The sequence below is a fragment of the Thalia democratica genome, chromosome 2 (assembly GCF_965202585.1).
Source record: "Thalia democratica chromosome 2, ktThaDemo2.hap1.1, whole genome shotgun sequence".
NCBI lineage: Eukaryota > Metazoa > Chordata > Thaliacea > Salpida > Salpidae > Thalia > Thalia democratica.
This window is the reverse complement of record NC_139166.1, coordinates 71,971,052-71,992,129: the sequence shown is the minus strand read 5'-3', so window position 1 is coordinate 71,992,129 and position 21,078 is coordinate 71,971,052. Positions and strand designations below refer to the sequence as shown.

The following is a 21,078-nucleotide window of genomic DNA, read 5'->3' as shown; positions in this document are numbered from 1 at the left end:
AAACATTTAAATGAAGAAAATTTACAGAACTAATTTGTTTTAATTACGCATGGATAACAGCGGTGAAACTAATTTGTCAAAAGAATTATCAGAAAGTTTAGATGGTTTAAGTCTTAAACATTCGAAAGACAAAGAAACTGCTGAGTTAGAGGTAAAAGAAATGCGAAAACAATGCTATGAAACAACAGTACTGAGCTCTGAGAAAGAAGGTACTTCATATGAAAAAGAAATCTTTGTCGGTATGTGTAACTAAACAGAATACAAATTTTTATATAAAAATGTTTAAAGAAATATATCTTATTGGATTTTACTACGCTATAAACTTCTTTTGGTTTTGATTAACTTAATTTATTTTAATTATGTTTTTTGTAAACTATTTAACAAAAAAATCAAAGTTTCATACATCAGAAATATATGTAAAAAACGAGTGAACGACGAATAAATAAAATAACTAAAAGTGACAATTAAACTACATTATGCAATTCTTATCTAAGTATAATATTAAATGTACAAACAATATATTTTCTGACAGCAATATTGACAAGTAATTTAACAGTAATTTGACAGTAATTTGAATACAAATTAATTTAATAAAATTCTTCAAAACAACATTTAATTGTATAAGTTAGATCATTTAAACTTTTTTCCACCGAACTTAAATGTTTATGAAGTAAATTTACCTTATTAATCTTTAAGTTTAATGCTTAAAATGCATAATCACTTCATATTTTATTATTTAATCTATAGTTAAATGCTTGTGAACTATCAGACAGCAATGACCAAAAGTCAAGGCCAACTTCAAATAAAACTCCCGTGAAAATACAAAGAAAATCAACGGAATACTATTATCGACATTTCGACAAAGGTAACTGCTGTTTTATTTCTCAACATTATTAAATTTTTAATTGTTTATCATATAAATTTTACAATTTTACATTTCTAAAGAACATTTTAAAACGTTTAATCTTAAGATTTTCTTTTTCAATTTTTTTATCAAATATAAAACAAACTTTATTAATTCAAGTTCCACAAGAAGATGCTGCCACAGAAAGGTGCAAAGTTTCACGTGAAGAGTTGGAAATAGAAAAGCGTGACAGTTTTGAACGTCATGACAAACCGTTGCCATGGAGTTTCGCGATAAAATGCTTTTTTGTTGGAGAAATGTTTGTATATAGAAGGAAACAAATTGCGCGCGAGTATTCTTTTGTCAGAGGCGAAAGCAAAAAAATTTGGAAAGACATTGAGTCTCAAATAAAAAAAGATGTTTTTGAAATGCAGCCTGAAAAGCATGCCTATTCTGGATTGTTACAAGTTTTAGAACCTATTGAAGGTATAGTTGCAATTTAAACGATGACTTAAAATAGTATATATTTTTTTTAATCAAAAGGTTTTTTGTTTTAAAGTACAAATGTAGTTTGTTTCACAAAATTAGCTTATCAGCAGAGTTGCCATTTAGAGTGCATATAAAAATCAAAAATAATCGAGAATGTTAATTTAAGTTTTAAAAATGCAAGCTCTAAGTATTTAATGTTAAGATTTGTTCATTACTGACAAATAATTTAAGCGGAACTACAAGCTAAAGTGAACATTTTAAAACATTTACTAAAAGAAAGAAAAATTAACACACATATTTTTTATTAGCAGTTTTAAATAAATATCTTATAATTGGTTACGTTTTATATACGTAATTTTTTTTTCTTTTAACCTGTATTTACACATTGTATTTACTTATAACTGTTGATGTTAGATAATACGTAAAAACATTATTTTAACAGAAAATAAGCGGGTTCTCATAAAAAACAAGTATCCATACCATTACGAAAACGATGTTACCAATTGGGTTTTGTGGCTTGGAAATAAGAACGCGAGAGATAAAGAAATTAAAGTTTGGATAGAAGGATATGAAGAGTTGAGTGAATGCGAATTAATTGTTTATGAAAACCCACAAAGTCAGAAATCGGTGGAAGGCATTCGACATCTGCAAATATTAGCGAGAGAAACTGAAGGTGAAGAAAGAAAAGTTTACTTTCACACTAACAATCAAGATCAGCAAGCTAAAACTTAACTGTTCCAATCAAAAGATTTTTTCGTGCACCAGGTTTTAGGACAAAATATTTGAGCGCATTATTCTTGTCGTTCAATAAACAATCTATATCTGTGTATAGTTTTTTTTTTCTTTGTCAAAAACTTAAATTAAACAAAAAAGTCTGCAATTATTTTAAGTATTTTTTGTATTTTGATAAATTTAAACTAGGACTGGGCACCGAAATTATTTTAAACATTTGTCTTTTGATTAAAAAAATGTTTATTTACTTTCTTTTAGACATTACATAATAATTTTATTAGTATTCTGCCAAACTAAAATTTACGGTTTTTCTATTAAAACGTGACACTGTTCATAAAGGGTTAAAACTATTTTTACAAGTTGCATATTTATACACTACTTTTAAGTGTTTACTTGCTAGAACATACTTATAGGGTTGAACGAATTTTATATAATTATTTTTAGCTAAGAAAGCAAAGAGTATCATCTCAAAGTCTGAAAAGTGTTTAGATAAAAAAAAGTTTTGTACAAATCAAATATTGTTGTTACAGGTTGTTAGGCCTGTTTATATTTTTCCATGCCATTTTAAAAAATTTGGTTTTTCATAGTAAAATTATATTCACAAAGCTAATAAAAGCTATGGCCCCCTCCAACAATGTTTATCAAAAAGCTACCACTAAAAACGCCTAAAACCTTTTTTTTGCTCTTCGACATCAACTGCAGGCTATCTGGTGTACGTTTCAATTTATGACCTTATGGCCCTTTAAATTTCTGTTATGTCCCGCAAAGGGGCCACTTAGCCCAATTTGGGAAACCTTGGTTTAAATAAACTTTATACAGGTCCACATGTCAAAAGTGGGAACGGTTCAAAATAGCACGAAGACAATTTTGCACAAAGGGTCGTTTTTGCACGAGAGAAAAAAAAAATCAATATATGTGTATATTTATTTAAAAAAAAGCTACTAATCGAGGGTAAGGGTTAGGGGTAACATTCATATTAAAATTAAAGAAGATAAAAAAGTTCTAGCCGTGCAAAAATACCCTCGTAATTGCTCGTGCAAAAGTGTCTTCGTGCAATTTTATCTTCGTCCAATTTTATCCTCTCGTGCAAAAGTATCTTCGTGCAATTTTTCCCCTCTTGCAATTTTGTACACTCCTGGAAATTATGTTACATCTACTCGTCAAGAATAGTTCTAGTTTTTATTTTCTTAGCGATAAAGATGAAAAAAAAAATTATCATTTAGATTTTTAGAGTGTGTTGTGTCGTAGTACATCAACTAAACAATTTTTGAAAATATAAAGATAATTGAAGTTGATTTTAAAAGTTTTAGTAATTAATATAACGTGTTTTTTATTTTAAATGTTTAACCTCTCAAAGTAAAATTTAATAGTATCATTTGACAGGTAAAAAAACATATAAAAGGTTCTGTTCAACTTATACATCTTAATTGAAAGTTTTCTAAGATCGTTGTTGCTAAAAGTTATTTTTTTAATCTACAACGAACTTGTCAGGCAAGTTGATAACAAAAACGTAAATAATGATATGCAGAAAAAAATATGTAGAAGCTTATACTAATTAGTTTATTGAACGGCAAAAAGCGCTAAGAATAATTGGACCTAATGTACAAAGAAACCTTTTGTTATTGATTAATACTTTACTTGGATACAGCTTAACGTCTTGTCCGGGTGAGGAAAAAACGTACAAAATATTAAAAATTTGCAGAAAATCACAAAGGTAATTAGAAGGCACTAGGATACAGTTGTCCTGCAGACAGGGAGGGGAGAGATTTAAAAGGTCGCTAATTTCTTTATAGTTTTTTAATATGTCATTAATACGTTACTCAACATAGCAAAGTTGTCATCAAGAGAAAATAGTTTTCAAAAACTATAATAAAATAAATTTCTCTAAAAATTATTTAAGTACGTGATTTACAACTAAACCCAAAACTTAATTATTTTTATAAAACGCTAAATGATAAGTTTTCTACAAGTGTGCGCAACTATTCAATTTTTTAAGAACTACTGCTCTGAACTTTCAAAGTCAATTAGTAAAGCTTTTTCAGTAAAGCTGAAATAACTATTTCAAATTAAGAAGAAACATTAGTTGTGGTCTTTAAAGTAAATACAAAACATACTGTTTTTTGATGCAGCGCAACGTAAACTTTAGTTAAAATATTCAACCAATATCTTAAAACACGTACTAATTATGGTTTATAAATTTTCTAGAGATCGGAACTACAGCGCTTAGAAAAATCAATGAAGTAAATGTAAAAAAATAATTGTTAAAGAATACAATAATACAACAAAATCTTACTCAAAAAAACTTTAAGTACTATTTGATTAATATATTGATAATTGACATTTAGAGCATTTTTCTTTTTTAAGTTGCACTTTAAATATGCTGAAAATATGGTCATAATTTTATATTTAAGATATAAACTAGTTAAATGTAATATAAATAGAACTTTGTTTTTTTAGACTACAATAGTAGAGAATAAATTTTCACTTACTTTTTAAAAATATAATGTTGTAATCTAAAAACAACACTAGATAAGTGTAATTAAGTAAAAAAAATAAGTTATTGCATTTTATCAGCTACAAAACATAAATGATCATAATGTTAGAAATTAATTAAAACATATGGATATTTTAAAACAGAACTAAAACACACAGGTATTTTTTATTTGCAAAAATTTCGATAATAAACTGGATAAATAAAAACAAAGTTCAAATAATATTAATAAAACACTGTTTTCAAAAAACACATATAATTATCAAAGTGTTAAAATAAGCGTATCGTATGGAATTTCAACTAAAATTTAATTTAAAAAAATTGAAATGGAGAATTTTTTGAGGGTATTTTTATTTAAAGTCTTCTTAACATTTGAAAATGATTGAACAGAAATTTAAGAGAGATATGGCTATGTGTTTTACTAATAAGAATATAATTTAAATTTAAACCAACTTATAAGTGTACTTTTTTCCAAAAATAAATGTAAGTCGTACAAACAAAACTGTTCAAAACTATCAACACCAATAACTAAATTATACATTAAATAATCTGCTAGTAGAATGTAAAAATAGAGCTTTAATTTCATACATAAATTGAGGAATTCTTTACAAAAAAGAAAGAAAGCAACTTAAAGTACAATTAATAATTTAATTAAAGGCACTAGATTTCAAAATAATTATATCGAGGATTCCATGGATTTTTTAGTTTGAGTATTAGAGAGAAAATAAACCAACATCTACCAAGAGGTTAGGATTAAGGATTTACAACTATAAATTTTAAGGATTTGAAAGTAATTAAGTTCTAAAGAGTATTTAGCGAGCTAGCTTTGGCATGGATTTACAATGAAAAAAAAAGTTAACATATTTTAAAGGAAATTTTAGAATGTGGCAGTAATAATTTCCAAACTAAGTCGAAATTTATAATTTTATGCTTTTCTTTTATCTTTTGGATTGAAGACAATTTTAATTATCCCTTACTAATTTCAGCTAAAAATAAAATTTAAAGACTTTTTTAAGAAATAATAGCAAAAATATTGAATTTTGCATCTAATATCTAGATTAATTATACTTTTTAAACTGACAAACACCCAACAAATGTATTCATAAACTTATAATGTATTTTTAATTATAATTGGTTTTCTGTTTAATTTAAAGAAAAATATGTTTTTTCTGAGAAAAATAAATTCTTATTTAATAGTAATAAAATATTTAAATAATCTTGCATTATTTTATTAAAAAAACCTATACATCCCTAAACAAACAAAACACTGCGAGATTTAAACAAAAGAACCTAGTTTTCCGTAAATCGACTTTTTAAAATTAATTATAAAATTATTTTCAACGTCTATCACAACAACCTAAAACTAGCAAAACATTTCAAAAAAAAAAAATTATGCCATCAGGTTACTTTAAGCTTCCAAAAAAATCACTTCATCCAAAGTTCCATCAACGTATAACTTCCATCATTAAAATTATGTTTTTTATGACGTCATACTACGTTTCTCCCAACCCCAGTCCCCCTTTCCTCTTCCTCCTCCCCTTGGGTTGCACGGGTTCGACGATCCCGTCAGTTTGTAGTGCGCTACCTGGTGACCAACCCATGGAAGCGAGCATTTTGAACCCGATGTTGGTGGGAGGGATCGGCTTGTTGTTGTTGGGAAGCACCACGTCTGAAAGATGTAAAGAGTTGTAAACCTATTTAATCGCTGTAGATCAGGGATCAGTTTAAAAAAAAAGTTTAAGTTGTTGTAAATTTAAAGATTGTCAGGTAAATAACCTAACCCAAAACTCTATGCAACAATTCAGAAAGTTATGAAATCAACAACTTACCTTATTGTTGTGTATCATGTCTTCATTTTTGAAACAAAAAGTTAGTACTATGAAATTTATCTAAACTTTTTAGAAATAGAGTCTGAAAGTTTAAAGTTGTAAATTGATTTAATTTTTTTTTATCAGGGATTAGTTTTTGAAAAAATATTAGTATTAGTTGTTTTTAATCAACTAACTACTATGAGATATAAATTGAACCTAAACTCATTGTACTATAAAAATATAACTTATTTTCAGTCTCATTAAAGTCTGAGAACATTGCTTTTAGACTGACTTAAAAATTTTCAATAAGGTTTAATACCACATCTCTTTTTTTTACATGTAACATTATTTACTGACATGATACTACTAATTTTACTATTGTCAGGTCGTTCAAACTGTACTAAGTTCTATTTTTATAAAGATTTCAGTTATACTTTTTTATGGATCAAATTTTAATGATGTTATTTTACCAAAATATTAACATGTATATCTATATATTTATTCACAGAGTATCAATTATAAAACAAGTATGCCTTTCAACTAAAATCATAAAATTGTTTTAATTCATATTAAATTGACCTTATTGAATAATTTGCATGTAATTGGCATCAGTTTAAATTTAAAATAAAGTTTAAGTTTATTACGCAAAAATTATACTTATCAAGTTAAAATATCAAGTTATAAATTCAGCCTAGTTATTGTTTTTAATGTTAAAATGTCTTATTCTAGTAAACACCTAAGTCTAAAAATAAATCTTATAAAAACAAACCTGTGTCGTCAAAAATAATATGACTTCTTTTCTGATCTTTGGCGCATTTTCTTCGTTTGTTTCTCGGTCTGAAAATATTAATTTAGATATTAAATATGTTTTTAGATGGAGTTACCTTTTTTTGGAACCAGCTTTATAGTCAAAAATATAACAAGTACAAAATTAGATATTTTAACGATTTTTAACTAAAAACTTCTAGTGAAACACAGGTGCTGGTTTTTTAATTGAATATATAAAAAATAATAAAAATTATATATCTTAGCTTATTGCTTAATTACCATGTAGATACATTCTTATTTCTGTTTAAAAAATAGCAATATTACAAACATAAATTGAAAACTAAACACTTTAAAAATACTATTTAGACATAAACAAAACACAAAATATACTGGAGAGAATTGTTTATAAGCTCATGTAAATAAATTTCATGCTTATTTTAGTTTTACCGTAATAAAATTGCTTATTGAAACTCAGTTTGACCATGAGTTCATAATATTGTGTAAGTACTAAAACAACTAAATAATCATTTAGTATTTTTTCAGTTAAAATAATTATTAATTTATGATATCAATAAGTATTAATTATGAGTATTACTAAATAATTATATTCAATAAGTAAAAAAGTGTTTTTTTAAGAACCATGGCCTAAAATTTGAGCGTAGTTGAAATAACACAAGTGTTTAAAGTTTTGGTAATAAAACCAATACAAAATTTAAATGAAAATAATAATACTAATTTGTAATTAGCTAAATCGATTTTAGGTGCTTTAACATTTTATCAATTACATATCTGTTTATGCTCAAAAATATTTGACTGATGATATCTTTGTTTAATTAATTTACTTTTAATATAAAAATTATTAAAAAAATTAATTGGATTAAGAGGTATTAACTTGTCATACTAAAAGCCATTAAAGTAAAGTTTAATTATTAAAAATAGAGCGAAAAATCATTTATTATGCCCTTAAATATGAAAACTACATTTTAAGTGTTAAGAATTATCTTTTTCATTTAAAATATAAAATATATTTATCGACTTTTCAACTAGTAAAAAACTTTAATTACAATAATACTAAACACAATTTTTTCTTCCTTTGAGGGAAACATGCAATTTAGTTTAACCGTCAAATTTTAAAAAGATTTCACAACATTTATACCATATAAACTTATGTATAACTTTATTTTGATATAATATATACCTGTAAACAAATACAACTACTAGTCTCAATCTGTTACACTTTACTCTAATATTAGATTATTTAGAAATGTTGTTTTCAACTGTACAAGTGTACGAAAACATGTTTACAACAATATCAGTATTTATAAATAAATTATGCACTCAAGTATAGCTATTTATATATGTTAAGTTAGTAGAAAACAACAATAATTTTTTACGAGCTTAAACCACAATTTAGGTAATGTTTAGCATGAAATTTTAGGATGTTATCGTAAAACGTAAAAGTAATGATTTAAATATCTGTGTTACACAACTTCGTTGTTTCTACAAAAAAAAGTTAATTTTTAACTTATGTTAAAATTAAACTAAATTTATAACTTTTTATTTTGAGGGTTATTTGAAGACAAAGTAATAGAAAACACGCTAATCTTTTTAATGCTATGTTAATCACATTAATCAAAAACAAAATTTAACACTATTCCGAAAATAAAGAGATTAATTTTTACTCGCTAAGGGATACTACTACTTAGACTTAAGAGGTTTGAGGTTTTCTCAGTGGTTTTATACAACAATTTTTTTTAGTTTTTTATCAGTCAGATTAAACACAAATCAGCTTCAGTAAAATATTTATTTACTCATTTTTATTTAATTAGCTCTATAGAGCTCTAGTATAATTTTTAAAATTAAAATTCACTAATATGTTTTAACTTTACTTAAATAATCTTTTTTAAACTGCACAACACTAAAAGTTGTAAAAGATGACAGTAGTAAATATTTTTATATAAATAATGCATGGGAGAATACGCATTGAAATTTAATTAAGTTTGAAAACACCGAACCTAATTGTTGAAAGCAAACAAATATTTGTTTGTTGTAAAAACTTAACAACGTAATAAAATTACATCAATATATTTTTAAAAGCTACTTAAAATACTTTTTTAATAAATTAGATTAGAATAAGATGATTTATTTAACCAGTAGAAAGTAATAAAATATCTAAGTATCAATAAAAAAGTTTTGAAATATGCGTTTGTTTAATTTACATATAACATTTAAATTCATTACAGCTTTTTTTACTTTGAGAATTAAAATAAAATTAAATCAAATTATTTGCAGATTGTGATCCAAACTAGGTTTTTAAAATATTTCAATAAACATTTTAGTTAAAAAACTGTTTAAATATTGTTTTAATTTTAATTATAAAATAAAACTAAGTAAAAGATATTGAAACTACTTACCTAACAAACATTTGATTACAAACCCTAAGTGGTAAATTTCAAACTAACAAAATATCAAGTTTTTTAAAGTGAAACAAAAAAAGGTTTTAAGTTTTTAAAGTAAAAAATAAACTTATAATTAGTGATGTACCGGACTCACTGTCCGGGTCCGGGTCCGGCCGGATATTGCCAGTTTTGTCTGATATCCGGATCCGGCCGGATTCTAATTTGAAAAAAAAGTCCGGATCCGGTTCCGGCCGGATTCTAATTTGAAAAAAAAGTCCGGATCCGGTTCCGGCCGGATTCTAATTTGAAAAAAAAGTCCGGGTCCGGTTCCGGCCGGATTCTAATTTGAAAAAAAAGTCTGGATCCGGGTCCGGCCGGATCCTAACAGAGATCCGGCCGGACCCGGATCTAGTTAGTAAAAAAGAGCATACTGAAAAGTATTTTTTCAAAAACAAACCCTGTGTAAATTAATAAGAGTCATTTTCGTCTGTTAAAATTAAACACCTACCGTGATTCGCTCATTTTGTACACCTGACTAATTTACATTTGTTTACATTTAAACTATGAAATAAACATTTCATGAAATGCAACTCTTTATTTATGTTGTAAAATTGAAAACTTTGGAAGGAATACTTGCATTATTTATTGTTTAAAGTTGAGCTGAGAGAATATTAAGAGTTAATACGGTTGAATGTACGAGCCAATGAGAGTCATATGACGAAATGTTTCAAACTAAATACTGATGCAACAAAACATCAGAACATGACAGGCAGTTTATATATAAGCAGTTAGTTAGTTTGGTGTGTAGCTTGAAGCAACAAAATATCTTGAACGTTTTTGTGAATGCTTATTGTAAGTAGTGTTTTGTTTTAAAAGTGAATATTTCAACAGGTGTTTAATTGTTTAAATATTTAAGCCAGGTTTATAGTTTAAAAGTTTATTAAAAATCTTACTGTTTCTTGTTTACTAAAAGTTTTATTTAATTTTTAGTTTTTTTTTAAGTCTTTTGATATAGATTTAAATAACTTCCAGTTTTTAAAGTGTTACCAAAGTGATTAATAATTTTGTATATGCTAGTATTTCTTGTTGTGCTTTATATAAAATATTCATCACTCAAAACTGTCGTGTCTGATTATAAAAAGTAGTCTCAGTCAGAATTTATTATTTGTTAGATATTAATTAAATAAGGTAGGATTTAATTATGATGGGTAGTACTAACAAGTTAAGTGTACCACAATCAGTCCACAAATTTACTAACAAATTGTCAACCTTTGCTAGCTGTTCTACTGATTATTAGATTAAAGCAATTTTTTTCAGTTTTTAAAAACTTATTCTGAGTCAGGCTTGTTGATACTCACTCTAGCTAGATTTATTGACTCAAACAGTGGCAACCCTGCTAGTTTGAAAATTTTTGGGAATTTTAGAAAATCTTGGACTGCCTCAGGCTAGTTTAGTTTTTTATAAAAACTCAGGCTAGTTTTCTTTTAGATTTTAAATGAGTTTGAGCTGATCCAGTTTTCAATATTTTGTAATTTTCTAGTGTATTTTGTCAAGAACTTGATTTCAGGTTTTTAATTGTAAATAACACCTAAATTTGTAAACCTTGTGGCTAGCTGTTCTACTTATTATTAGATTAAAGTTCTTTTTTTTTTCAGTTTTTAAAAAACTCGTTCTGACTCAGGCTAGTTTATTCTAGTGATGTACGGGACTCACTATCCGGGTCCGGGTCCGGCCGGATATTGCCATTTTTGTCTGATATCCGGATCCGGCCGGATTCTAATTTGAAAAAAAAGTCCGGATCCGGTTCCGGCCGGACTCTAATTTGAAAAAAAAAGTCCGGATCCGGTTCCGGCCGGATTCTAATTTGAAAAAAAAGTCCGGATCCGGTTCCGGCCGGATTCTAATTTGAAAAAAAGTCCGGATCCGGGTCCGGCCGGACCCGAAATTGTGGGTCCGGTACATCACTACTTATAATCAAAACGATTAAAACTCAATTGTCAATAATTATTTAAAAGATTGTTTTTTTAATTTATAAGTCGTTATCTCTTTACTTAATTAAATATTGTTTAAATATTGAAAATAAACATTGTACTAATATACATAATAAACAAAAATATAATGAAATTCTAAATATTTTTAATTAAACTAGTTTTGTTATATCTATAAATCTTAAATATACCATAATTAAATCTATTATTAATTAAATTTTAAAACATGTAAAAGAAAAAAAAATTTACGTGCAGGTCCTTAGATCTTTATCAACAACTGACCTAACAGTTGTTGTAGTAATAAAACGTTAACTATTTTGTAACTTGGTTTACTTCACTTTACTTTCTTTTACCATCAAAAACATTTTTTTTTTTTGAAATTTCCAATATTTCTATTAACAACAGATTTACTTTCACTAAACAATAAACAGTTATTATTTTTATATAACATTTAATAATGAAACTAACTCGAAATTTCCTATTTCTATATGAACAATAAGTTTACATCCACTAAACAATAAACAGTTAGTATTTATATATTATATTCAAACTAACTCGAAATATCCAACTTCAGTATTAACAACCGATTTGCTCTCACTGCTGCTTGAAACTTCTTCCTTTGGTTTGTATTGCGGCTGCAAAAATTATTTTATAATAATTAGTAAGAAATATTATATAATATTTAGTAAAAAATTTTTAACAAAGGTCATTGGGTTTGTACTACAGCTTTGTAATATTGTATTATTTTAAACAAAAAAGTTAAAAACATTCCAAAAAGCAAGTTTTTAAACAGAAATCTAAAAAACTTTAATTTAATAAATTACCAAATAAGTATCGCAAATAAAAGTTCCAGTGTAATTGTTATTTCAAGTTTCAAATAAAATTTCAAATTTTAAATAAAAATATTGTCATGCAATTTCTATCATTGCTGTTTCCGGCTGTAAAAGTATAAACTACATAGTTTGATATTAATTACAAATTAATTGACATGAAAAACTAATTTGTAGCTAAAAAAGTCAGCTTCAATTAAGAGTAGCAATTCTGTGGAAAAAACACTGTAAAGTCGTAAAATGATAATGTAGTTCCTATCAAAACTTGAAAATTTCAATATTTATCTAAACAGACGTTGATTGAAAACTAGTTGAACATACTTTTTTAACATAAATTTTAAAACTTTAAGGTGTCAACTACACTTAAAATCAGCAAGGCAAAAAAAAAAGATCAAACCTTGAAAATATTAATCGCTGCAAAAGTTAAAAGTCAATGGTTCCTACTATGTTTAAAACCACAGTTGTTCAATAAAAAACTATTATACTTTAATTTTCTATGAAAATATCGCTACTTTGAAATATAATACAAGTATTGTAGCAATATTCTTTGTATTATATTGCTTATTTATATAAAGGTTTCTACCAAAAAAAAAACCTTATTACACAAAAGCTTTTATGTTCTAGTTTTTGCAGCATATGTTGTTTTGGCCGACCGCTAAATTCTTATTCAAAAATAAAGGTATTATAATGTGTATTAACCCTAATACACGTCTTGTTAATCCCATTAACATTTTTGTGGCACTAGTTTTATACTTCGATTTTAACATCTTGAAAATATCTTGAAAAGATATGTCTAACATCTTGAAAAGGTCATTTGTTATTTTCAGAATAAATACTTTTTTGTAAAGCATACTTAAATCATATTTCTTATACAAATTGAAATTTAGACAGTGTTAGAATAAAACAGTGTTTTTAATTTTTATAACTAAAAATTAAGTTTCAAATGACCCTGTTTAAATTTTAAAATTTATTACAATATTTTTCATTTATTATATACTATGATTATATATACTATGATTGAATAATCTTGAAAAGTAAAAAAAAAACACTACATAAGATTACCAAATAAGAACATGTGTGTATATAAACTTAATATACAGACAGACAAGTTAAGAAAAAAAAAACAAAAACTTAACACTAAAAACTATTACAAAATTCCAACTATTGATTATTTTTTTGATTGGAAAATTTCCAATCAAAACTTTCCAAAAAGTAAAGCAAACACAGTTGATAGTTTTTATTGGATTTTTGTTTTTTAATTTATTATATTGATTGCTAACTAAACTCACGCTTTAAAAGTCAAGTTATTGATTAGCCTCACTTAATAATGTTATGTTTTGTTTTAATTAGTCATGAGTTTTAGTTTGTTTATTCATAAATTACTTGTATGATAAAAAACTAAATAAACTTAAAATATTTTTATCTAAATTAGCATGTGCGTTTTACTCAAACTTATAAATTTTATGCCTTTAAGAATAATAAAACAATTGTTTTTTTGGAAGTATAAATAAATAATTATCTTATTCATAAAATTCCTATCTAACACAAAATTGAATATAACCAAAAACATTTTATTTTACTTTTAACCAACTACTGAAAATACTAGAATAGTTACCCATTTTATGATATTAATAATATTAATTTAATTCAATAAAAAACTCAACTTAAAATCAGAGAGATTTATATTCAAACATAACAAACTTCATAATCATATATATATATATATATATATATATATATATATACACATATGCTTTAAACTCTTATTAAGCAATACTAAATTAACTATTTTTAGTTTTATGTTTTATATAACAGTTCAAATAAAAAACTTAGTATATTTTAGTATTATTTTAATTAGTTTTTAATTACATAATCTTGTTTTTTAATTCAAAAATAATAAAGACTTGAAACAACAATAAAAACTAATTTCTTTATTATACATTGATATACTTAAAACATTTTTAGAGCTCTGTTTATTTTGGTGTTCATAGTTTAAAAATAATATTAATATCAAGTACTACATCCTAAAACAATTAAAATCCAAAATGCAGTTTATCAAATTTGATAATAAAACAATTTTTAATCAAATAAACTAGTCATAAAATTACTGATATGATTACTATACACAAACATTATTTTAATTATAAAAGTTTTTACTTAAATAGTACTAATACTGTAAAAACTTAATTTTATAAACTTTACTGTATAACTTTAAATATAAATTTCAAAAAAATATATTTAAATAACTTTATTAAGTTTTCTGTTTTGTGTTGGATATAATACAAAAACAAAATAATTAAATTAAGTTTGTCAAAAAATAAGTTGTCATATAACAAAAGAAAAAAATTTACAATGTTAGCTAAACATGTTATCACTCAGCTGAAAACGATTAAATTTGCAAAAAAACTGTTACATTATGACATCACAATGGCACATCATATGCAAGTTTAATTTAACTTACCTCTTTACTTTTGTTACTTACCTCAAACATAAGTATTTAAACTTCACCAATAAATAAAATTGAAAAATATCAATTAATAACTTTTTACCGTCTACCGCTTTGCTATTTTATACTAAATTAATATAGAAAATAATCACACACAAGCTACTAATTAAAAACAAAACTTTTGTGTTAATCCGTAAACTAAAAAAGTTACAATTCAGCGGTTAATTTTGCAACTATACAAGTTCAAAAGTGTTTACAACAACTATCAAACTAAAGAAATATTTTAAAACTAAAATGCATATTTTATACTTAAGAATTATATTATATATTACTAAAATACATTACAAAACTACAATGTTTTTAGTTATATAGACTTATTTTTAAAACAATAAAGTAACAAATAATAATTAAGTATTTAAATTTCGTTTAATTTTTATTAGAAAACATTGAATTTCAAGAGAAACTATTTTTTATTTTTAAAACTACCATAATGTACAGCTATCAAAAACAGTTTTATAAAATTGGAAAATTTCCAATCAAAACTTTCCAATAAGTCAGTCAAGCTCACTTAATATACTTTTTATTTTAGTTTATTGATTGCCATTAAAATCTGCTCATTAAAAGTTAAGCTATCGATTAAAACAATAAACTTCATTAAATAAAGTCATGTTTCATTGTAACTTGTCATTAAGCATTTAGTTAGTCATTAAATTCCTGTTTGACACAAGCTTAAATAAAATCAATAAATTTATTGTCAACATGATTAATTACTGAAAAATATTAAGCTAATTTTTAACTTATTTTATGATATTTTATTGATAATTATCTAACAAATTACAAATATTTTTTATATAGATTATCAAATTTTTTAACTAACGGATTTATTTTCAAACATAAACAACTTTGCAAGCTTAGTTTTATATTTGTATTTGACACTTTTTGAAAAATTACTTGTCTATGTTTTCAGTTTGGTGAGGTCTATTCGTGGTAAAAAAACATCCAAACCCATTTATAATTAGTTTTAAATTTTGTAACGATCGTTTTGTTTTGAGAACTTTTTTAAAAGAAAAAATTAATTACGCTTAAAAACAACAATAAAATTCAACTTTTTCTATTTCACTGGCATACCTTTGAAAATTTTGTAAAAAGTTTTGTGTTTCATAGTTTTTAAAACTCATCTTTAAATTAACTTTAAAATATTTTTTACAATTTCAAAAGTCCCTTAATTATCTAATTGAAATTTGACTTATATTACATGTTTAATAGAACTTTGAAAACATTTATTATAATTTTGGTTTTTATTCACTTTAATATAATGTTTTCATACAAACTAATAAGTAAATTTAAATCTATTTATAACAGTTTGAATTTTTTTCATGAAAAATACAAGATATATATAATATATAACATCATCAAATTGTTAAAACTAGCACAATGTTATTTAAAAAGTATTGTTTTATATCAAACGGTGTAAATTATTTATATTGAAACAAAATAAAATAATGTATTTTCTAGCAAAATTTAAAGTCTTATCGATTTGATGGTAATGTTTGTAGATTGTTATTATTTTAATCTCAAAATAAACAATACTAAAGCTGTCAACTCTAATTTAATTAATATTTTTCTATACAGCTTGCCCAAAATGTTTATATAAATAGTTTATAATTCTATGTTACAGATAAAATGATTATATAAATGTATACATATGTCAGTTTCATTATTTTGCTGATTTTTTTTTGGTAACGTAACAATCTCTGTAGTTTTCTTGCTTAACTTAATGTGCATCTAAGCTTATTTTTTAACACCTTACTGTAATAAACTGACTGAAAAGCTGTTCTGTCGAACAGAACTAAGTAAAATTTAGTGTTTAATCAACATATATACTTATTTATTTTAACATACAGTTTTTAAGCAATTAGCTTTTTTTGTTGCATGGTAGCAAAAATTTAAGTTAAATATTTTTCAACAAAGTTTTAACTTTATACTTTTCTTAGTTAATTTTAGGTTAATAAGTCACGATTTGACTTGACACTAATTAATTTACAGTTTTATACTTTATGACAACACACATATGTGTTGTACATAAATCATTGTTTAACAAAAAACATGCATGTTTAATGTAACTTTGCTCGATATTTTTAAAACCACATGTTTTTAAGTTAAAAATAAAATTTTAAAAGCAATAAACATATTTAATTGCGTTATTTGTGCTTTTTATTACTTTCTTATGCTAAAACTAAGATATTTCTAAATTATGTAGTTTAAATTAACCCAAAATACTAATCACACAATTTTGCACTAACTAAACTGTTCTTTATTTTACTCTGTTTGATTTAAAAAGTTTCACAAGAGTAGAGAATTTTGCAACATTTTAAAACTAAAAAAAAGCAAACTAAAATTTTTCGACGTGTTTCAGTTATAATCAGTCTAAGTAAAACAAATGCTAAAAAGTTTCAGTAAAATTTTAGAAAGTATCAAACTAACCATGTTTTTATTGTTTCTTCGTTTAGCCCTTTTGTAGGCTCTTGAGGACAATCCGTTGTTAAACTTCATGTATCTTCTGTTGAAACCTTCACTTCTTCTACCTAATAAATAAATCTATTTTGTTTTATTCTTAATTTTAAAAGCAGCCTTTAACTTAAACAAAACTTTTTACTTAACTTATCTTAACTTGTTTAATTTAACTTCGCTTACTTAACTTGATAAACAAATATCTTTTATTGGTTACATATAAAGTATTAAATCATAATATTTTATTTTATTTTGAACCTAGTTTAAAGTATTTTATAAAAGTTATGTAGTTTTACACATGATTAATTAAATTAATCGAAAAAATTTTTTACAGACATCATTTATATATTTAAAAATGTAAAATTAGTAAAGACAATTGTTTAACTTTTAGTTAGTACATTGTTATTTAATATTTAACAAAAAACGTTTAAATGAGTTCATGACAAATTTAAACAAACATTTTGTTTATTTTCTTTGTTGGTTTAAACAAAACCGTTACACCTTGAAAAAAAACAAATAAGTCAAACACTTGTTTACTTTTATTAGAATTTGAAAAATTAAATACCATTTTGTTTTAATTTTGTGTTCCGTACAAACTAAAGTTGATTGATGAATAAATAACCAGTATTTTCATTAAATACTATGAATTCTTATTGTATACTATGAAATAATACAACAATTTTAAACTACTGCATAAAGGACTACTGAACAAAGGACTATATTTTAATTAAGAAATACATGTAAAAAGCTCAATCAAAATACAATACTTAATCAATCAAAAGCACCGTTTTGTAGTATAAACATTTTATAGCAGCATTTTAGAGTAAGTAATATTAGATTTCAAAGATATAAACAATTACTTTTCCACTGTAATAAACATACAAATATTAGCCTCACGGTAAATAGGTATGAAATTAATATAAGCTAGCAAAGTAAGCAATTTGTAAATAAACATAAACACATTAAATATAAAAGCAGCTAGGGTTATAAATGAAAAAAGTTTATATAAATTAATAAATATAAATATATAAGATGTAACACTAAAAGGCGTTAAATCCTAGAGATCCTGATAAGCTAAGCTTATCACAATATACACCACAGATGCTCTCAAATAAATTTAAGAACAGATCTACGGATTCTCAAAAAATCTCTGAGAATGAGACTCCGTAGATATGTTTTTAAATTTATTTGAGAGCAGTGAAACGCCGTTAGTCGGAATATAGTTTTAACACAAAAACATCTGTGTGGTACATATGAATATATTAAAAAATAAATTACCCATTGTCCCACCACGATGAACAGGCATGAAGTTATTTGTGCTGGTACTCAACAGTGGCAGTGTCTTGTTCAGTATCTCGTTAAACTCTTTCTCCTCCTTGTTCAACGGTAGGAACTTGTTGTTTGGTACAAACTCATCTATTTTCCACTCACACAATTTGATCTGGGCCTCCTCGTAATCAGTCAGTTCGTCGTCTGCTAGCTGCAAGGGGTAGTATTATTAATTAAATTAAAAAAATGAATTATTTTATACTTGAAATGTAACAATTTCAAACATTATAGAAATTAAATTATTTTATATACTAAAAAGTAATGTTGAAAAATATATGTTTTTACAGTAGGAGTGACATATAAGTAATGTTTTTATTATGGTGACAAATATCAAGCCTTAAACTTCTGCTAGCTATATATATGAACTTGGTTTAAACTTAGCATTAGGAAATTTAAATTTTTAATTTTAATTTCTTGTTAACAGGAAAATTTTACTTGAAAAATATATGAAATTAATAAAGGTTACATTACAATTCAAATTCAGACAACTCAAATTTTTTTAAAAATGTTTAAGACTATATCTCAATAAGTAATATAAATTTAAAAAGAATAAATATATAGATCTTATCAATATCTGTAAGCCACTTTTTTCTTTTTGGAAAAATGTAATATATTTTTCAAGATATTTTTAAGTTACTAAAAATAAGTATGTTTTTTACTTTATTTAGGCCATATCTCAAAAAATATTTAATGTTTTGCAAAAAAAAAATGGCTCGTAGATATTAATATGACCTACATACGCATTTTTTATTTTAGATAAATATACATTACTTTTTTGTTTGTGGCCCCTTCAATTTTTCAAAAGAATTTGAATTGTTGGAATTTGAATAGTCGTGCACCCATTAATAACACAACTGTAAGGACAGAACTTTTATAAGCAATTTTTTTTTATTAAGGATAATATTGTACTGTATATGATCATTAAATCAGAATAAATGTAAAACATTAATGATAGTATCAAATATTTCACCATGTTTTTATATCATTCAAAACACTACTTCATATATGATAATATATCAAAATTAAACAATGAAATAATTAAGATAGAAACTAAATTAAAAGTTTTAACTTTTTCAATGTTTAATTACATTATCCAACTGACCACGCCAGCTTCGTTCTCTGATGTTTCACTCTTCTCGCTTATTGAACTGTCAAGCTCTGTTTTTGACTTTTTCTTCTTTAATTTCTTTCTGGAGCCTTTCGCTTTATGTTCTTTTCCTTCCTCAATACACAGCAGGCTCATTTCAACCTTAAAAATTTATTGATTGTTAAACAAATCTTTGCTAGAAAAATAAATCAATGCTTATAACTTCGGAAAAAAAAACTGCAATGGTTCTACTTTGTTTTATAACCAATAAACTATGAAGACATTTTACAAAATTTGTAAACCTCAAAATTTAACTAACATTTGAATTTTCTTTAAGAAACTGACTAATAGTTTATAATTTAAGCTGGTACAATAAGAATCAATGTTTAGTTTTTTTTTTAAGTTCTTAAGCCCATATGCGCTAACTTTAAAAAAATTAGCTACCTCCATAGATTTTGACTTCTTTTTTCTGTGCTTTCTAGTCAAATTCGCAGGAGAGGCAAACTGCTTCTTCTGGTTTTGAACGCTCTTTGCTGGCTTGTTTGAAAGTGTGGTTTTGTTGATGCCAGTTATTATTTTGTCCATACTTTGTTTTAATTTTACTTCTAAAATGTTTTTTATAAGAATAATTTTAAACAAACTGATACACATTTACAATTACATAACAATTTGAAATGCAAAAAAAAACTTTTATATATGTTATGCTAAAAATGTTAGTTATTATTTTATCCATCTATTTTCTATTAATAAATAATAAAAATTTACTTAAGTTGAATTTAATTTTCAATGACAAGCTGCAATAAAATACCTTAAAACTTTAAAAAATGTTCATATTTGAAAATTCAATTATATATAAAAATTAGTATTCTCATTTATTGGCTTGCAATTTGAAAATTAAAAAAATTAAACAGTTTCTTACAACTACAAATGAAATATAAAATACTGAACAATACATACTGAAACATAAAAATTTTGAAGCAAATAATTGCGTATGAAAATTAATTAACAAAATTAAAACTAAATCTAACCTAAAATATACAAATACCAAAAGTTAAAGAATATTTGTAAATTTGAGAACTTTTTATAAAAAAAATTGTTTAAGATTTTAGAAACGTTTAAAAATGTAGCTACTTTTTCCATAGAAAACTTACAAAGCAATTTACAAATATCTTGACCACATAAAAAGACAAAAATTAAAACTAGTGACAAAAAAACAACAATGAAAAATTTTCTACATTAAACAAACAAACTTTTAAATGTTAGCAAAAGTAGTATCAGAAACTTATTAAAATACTAGTTAAGCATGACAGATTAAACAAAACTTAAGTCAATATTCAAGCCTGATTCACCCTG

General features: G+C 24.8%; 1 protein-coding gene across 1 annotated transcript; it reads right to left on the bottom strand.

Annotated features, from left to right (window-relative positions):
• Positions 1 to 5,779: 5,779 nt before the first annotated feature.
• LOC145829905 (uncharacterized) lies at positions 5,780 to 20,236 on the bottom strand. The gene is made up of 7 exons (XM_082937777.1): positions 20,170 to 20,236; positions 19,741 to 19,887; positions 18,588 to 18,789; positions 17,283 to 17,383; positions 12,078 to 12,157; positions 7,137 to 7,204; positions 5,780 to 6,225 (listed from the first exon to the last, which is right to left on the bottom strand). Exons 1-7 carry the CDS (start codon positions 20,173 to 20,175, stop codon positions 6,050 to 6,052), a joined length of 780 nt encoding a protein of 259 aa, XP_082793903.1. The 5' UTR covers positions 20,176 to 20,236; the 3' UTR covers positions 5,780 to 6,049.
• Positions 20,237 to 21,078: the final 842 nt, after the last annotated feature.

Bases quoted from the DNA above. Each gene is read 5' to 3' on its own strand.
- LOC145829905 (XM_082937777.1), bottom strand. The intron at 7,205-12,077 runs GTTAGTTTGAAT...TAATATTTTCAG, and splicing joins ACTGAAGTTGGATATTTCGA to ACCGAGAAACAAACGAAGAA. The intron at 6,226-7,136 runs GTTTGTTTTTAT...TACATCTTTCAG, and splicing joins TATTATTTTTGACGACACAG to ACGTGGTGCTTCCCAACAAC.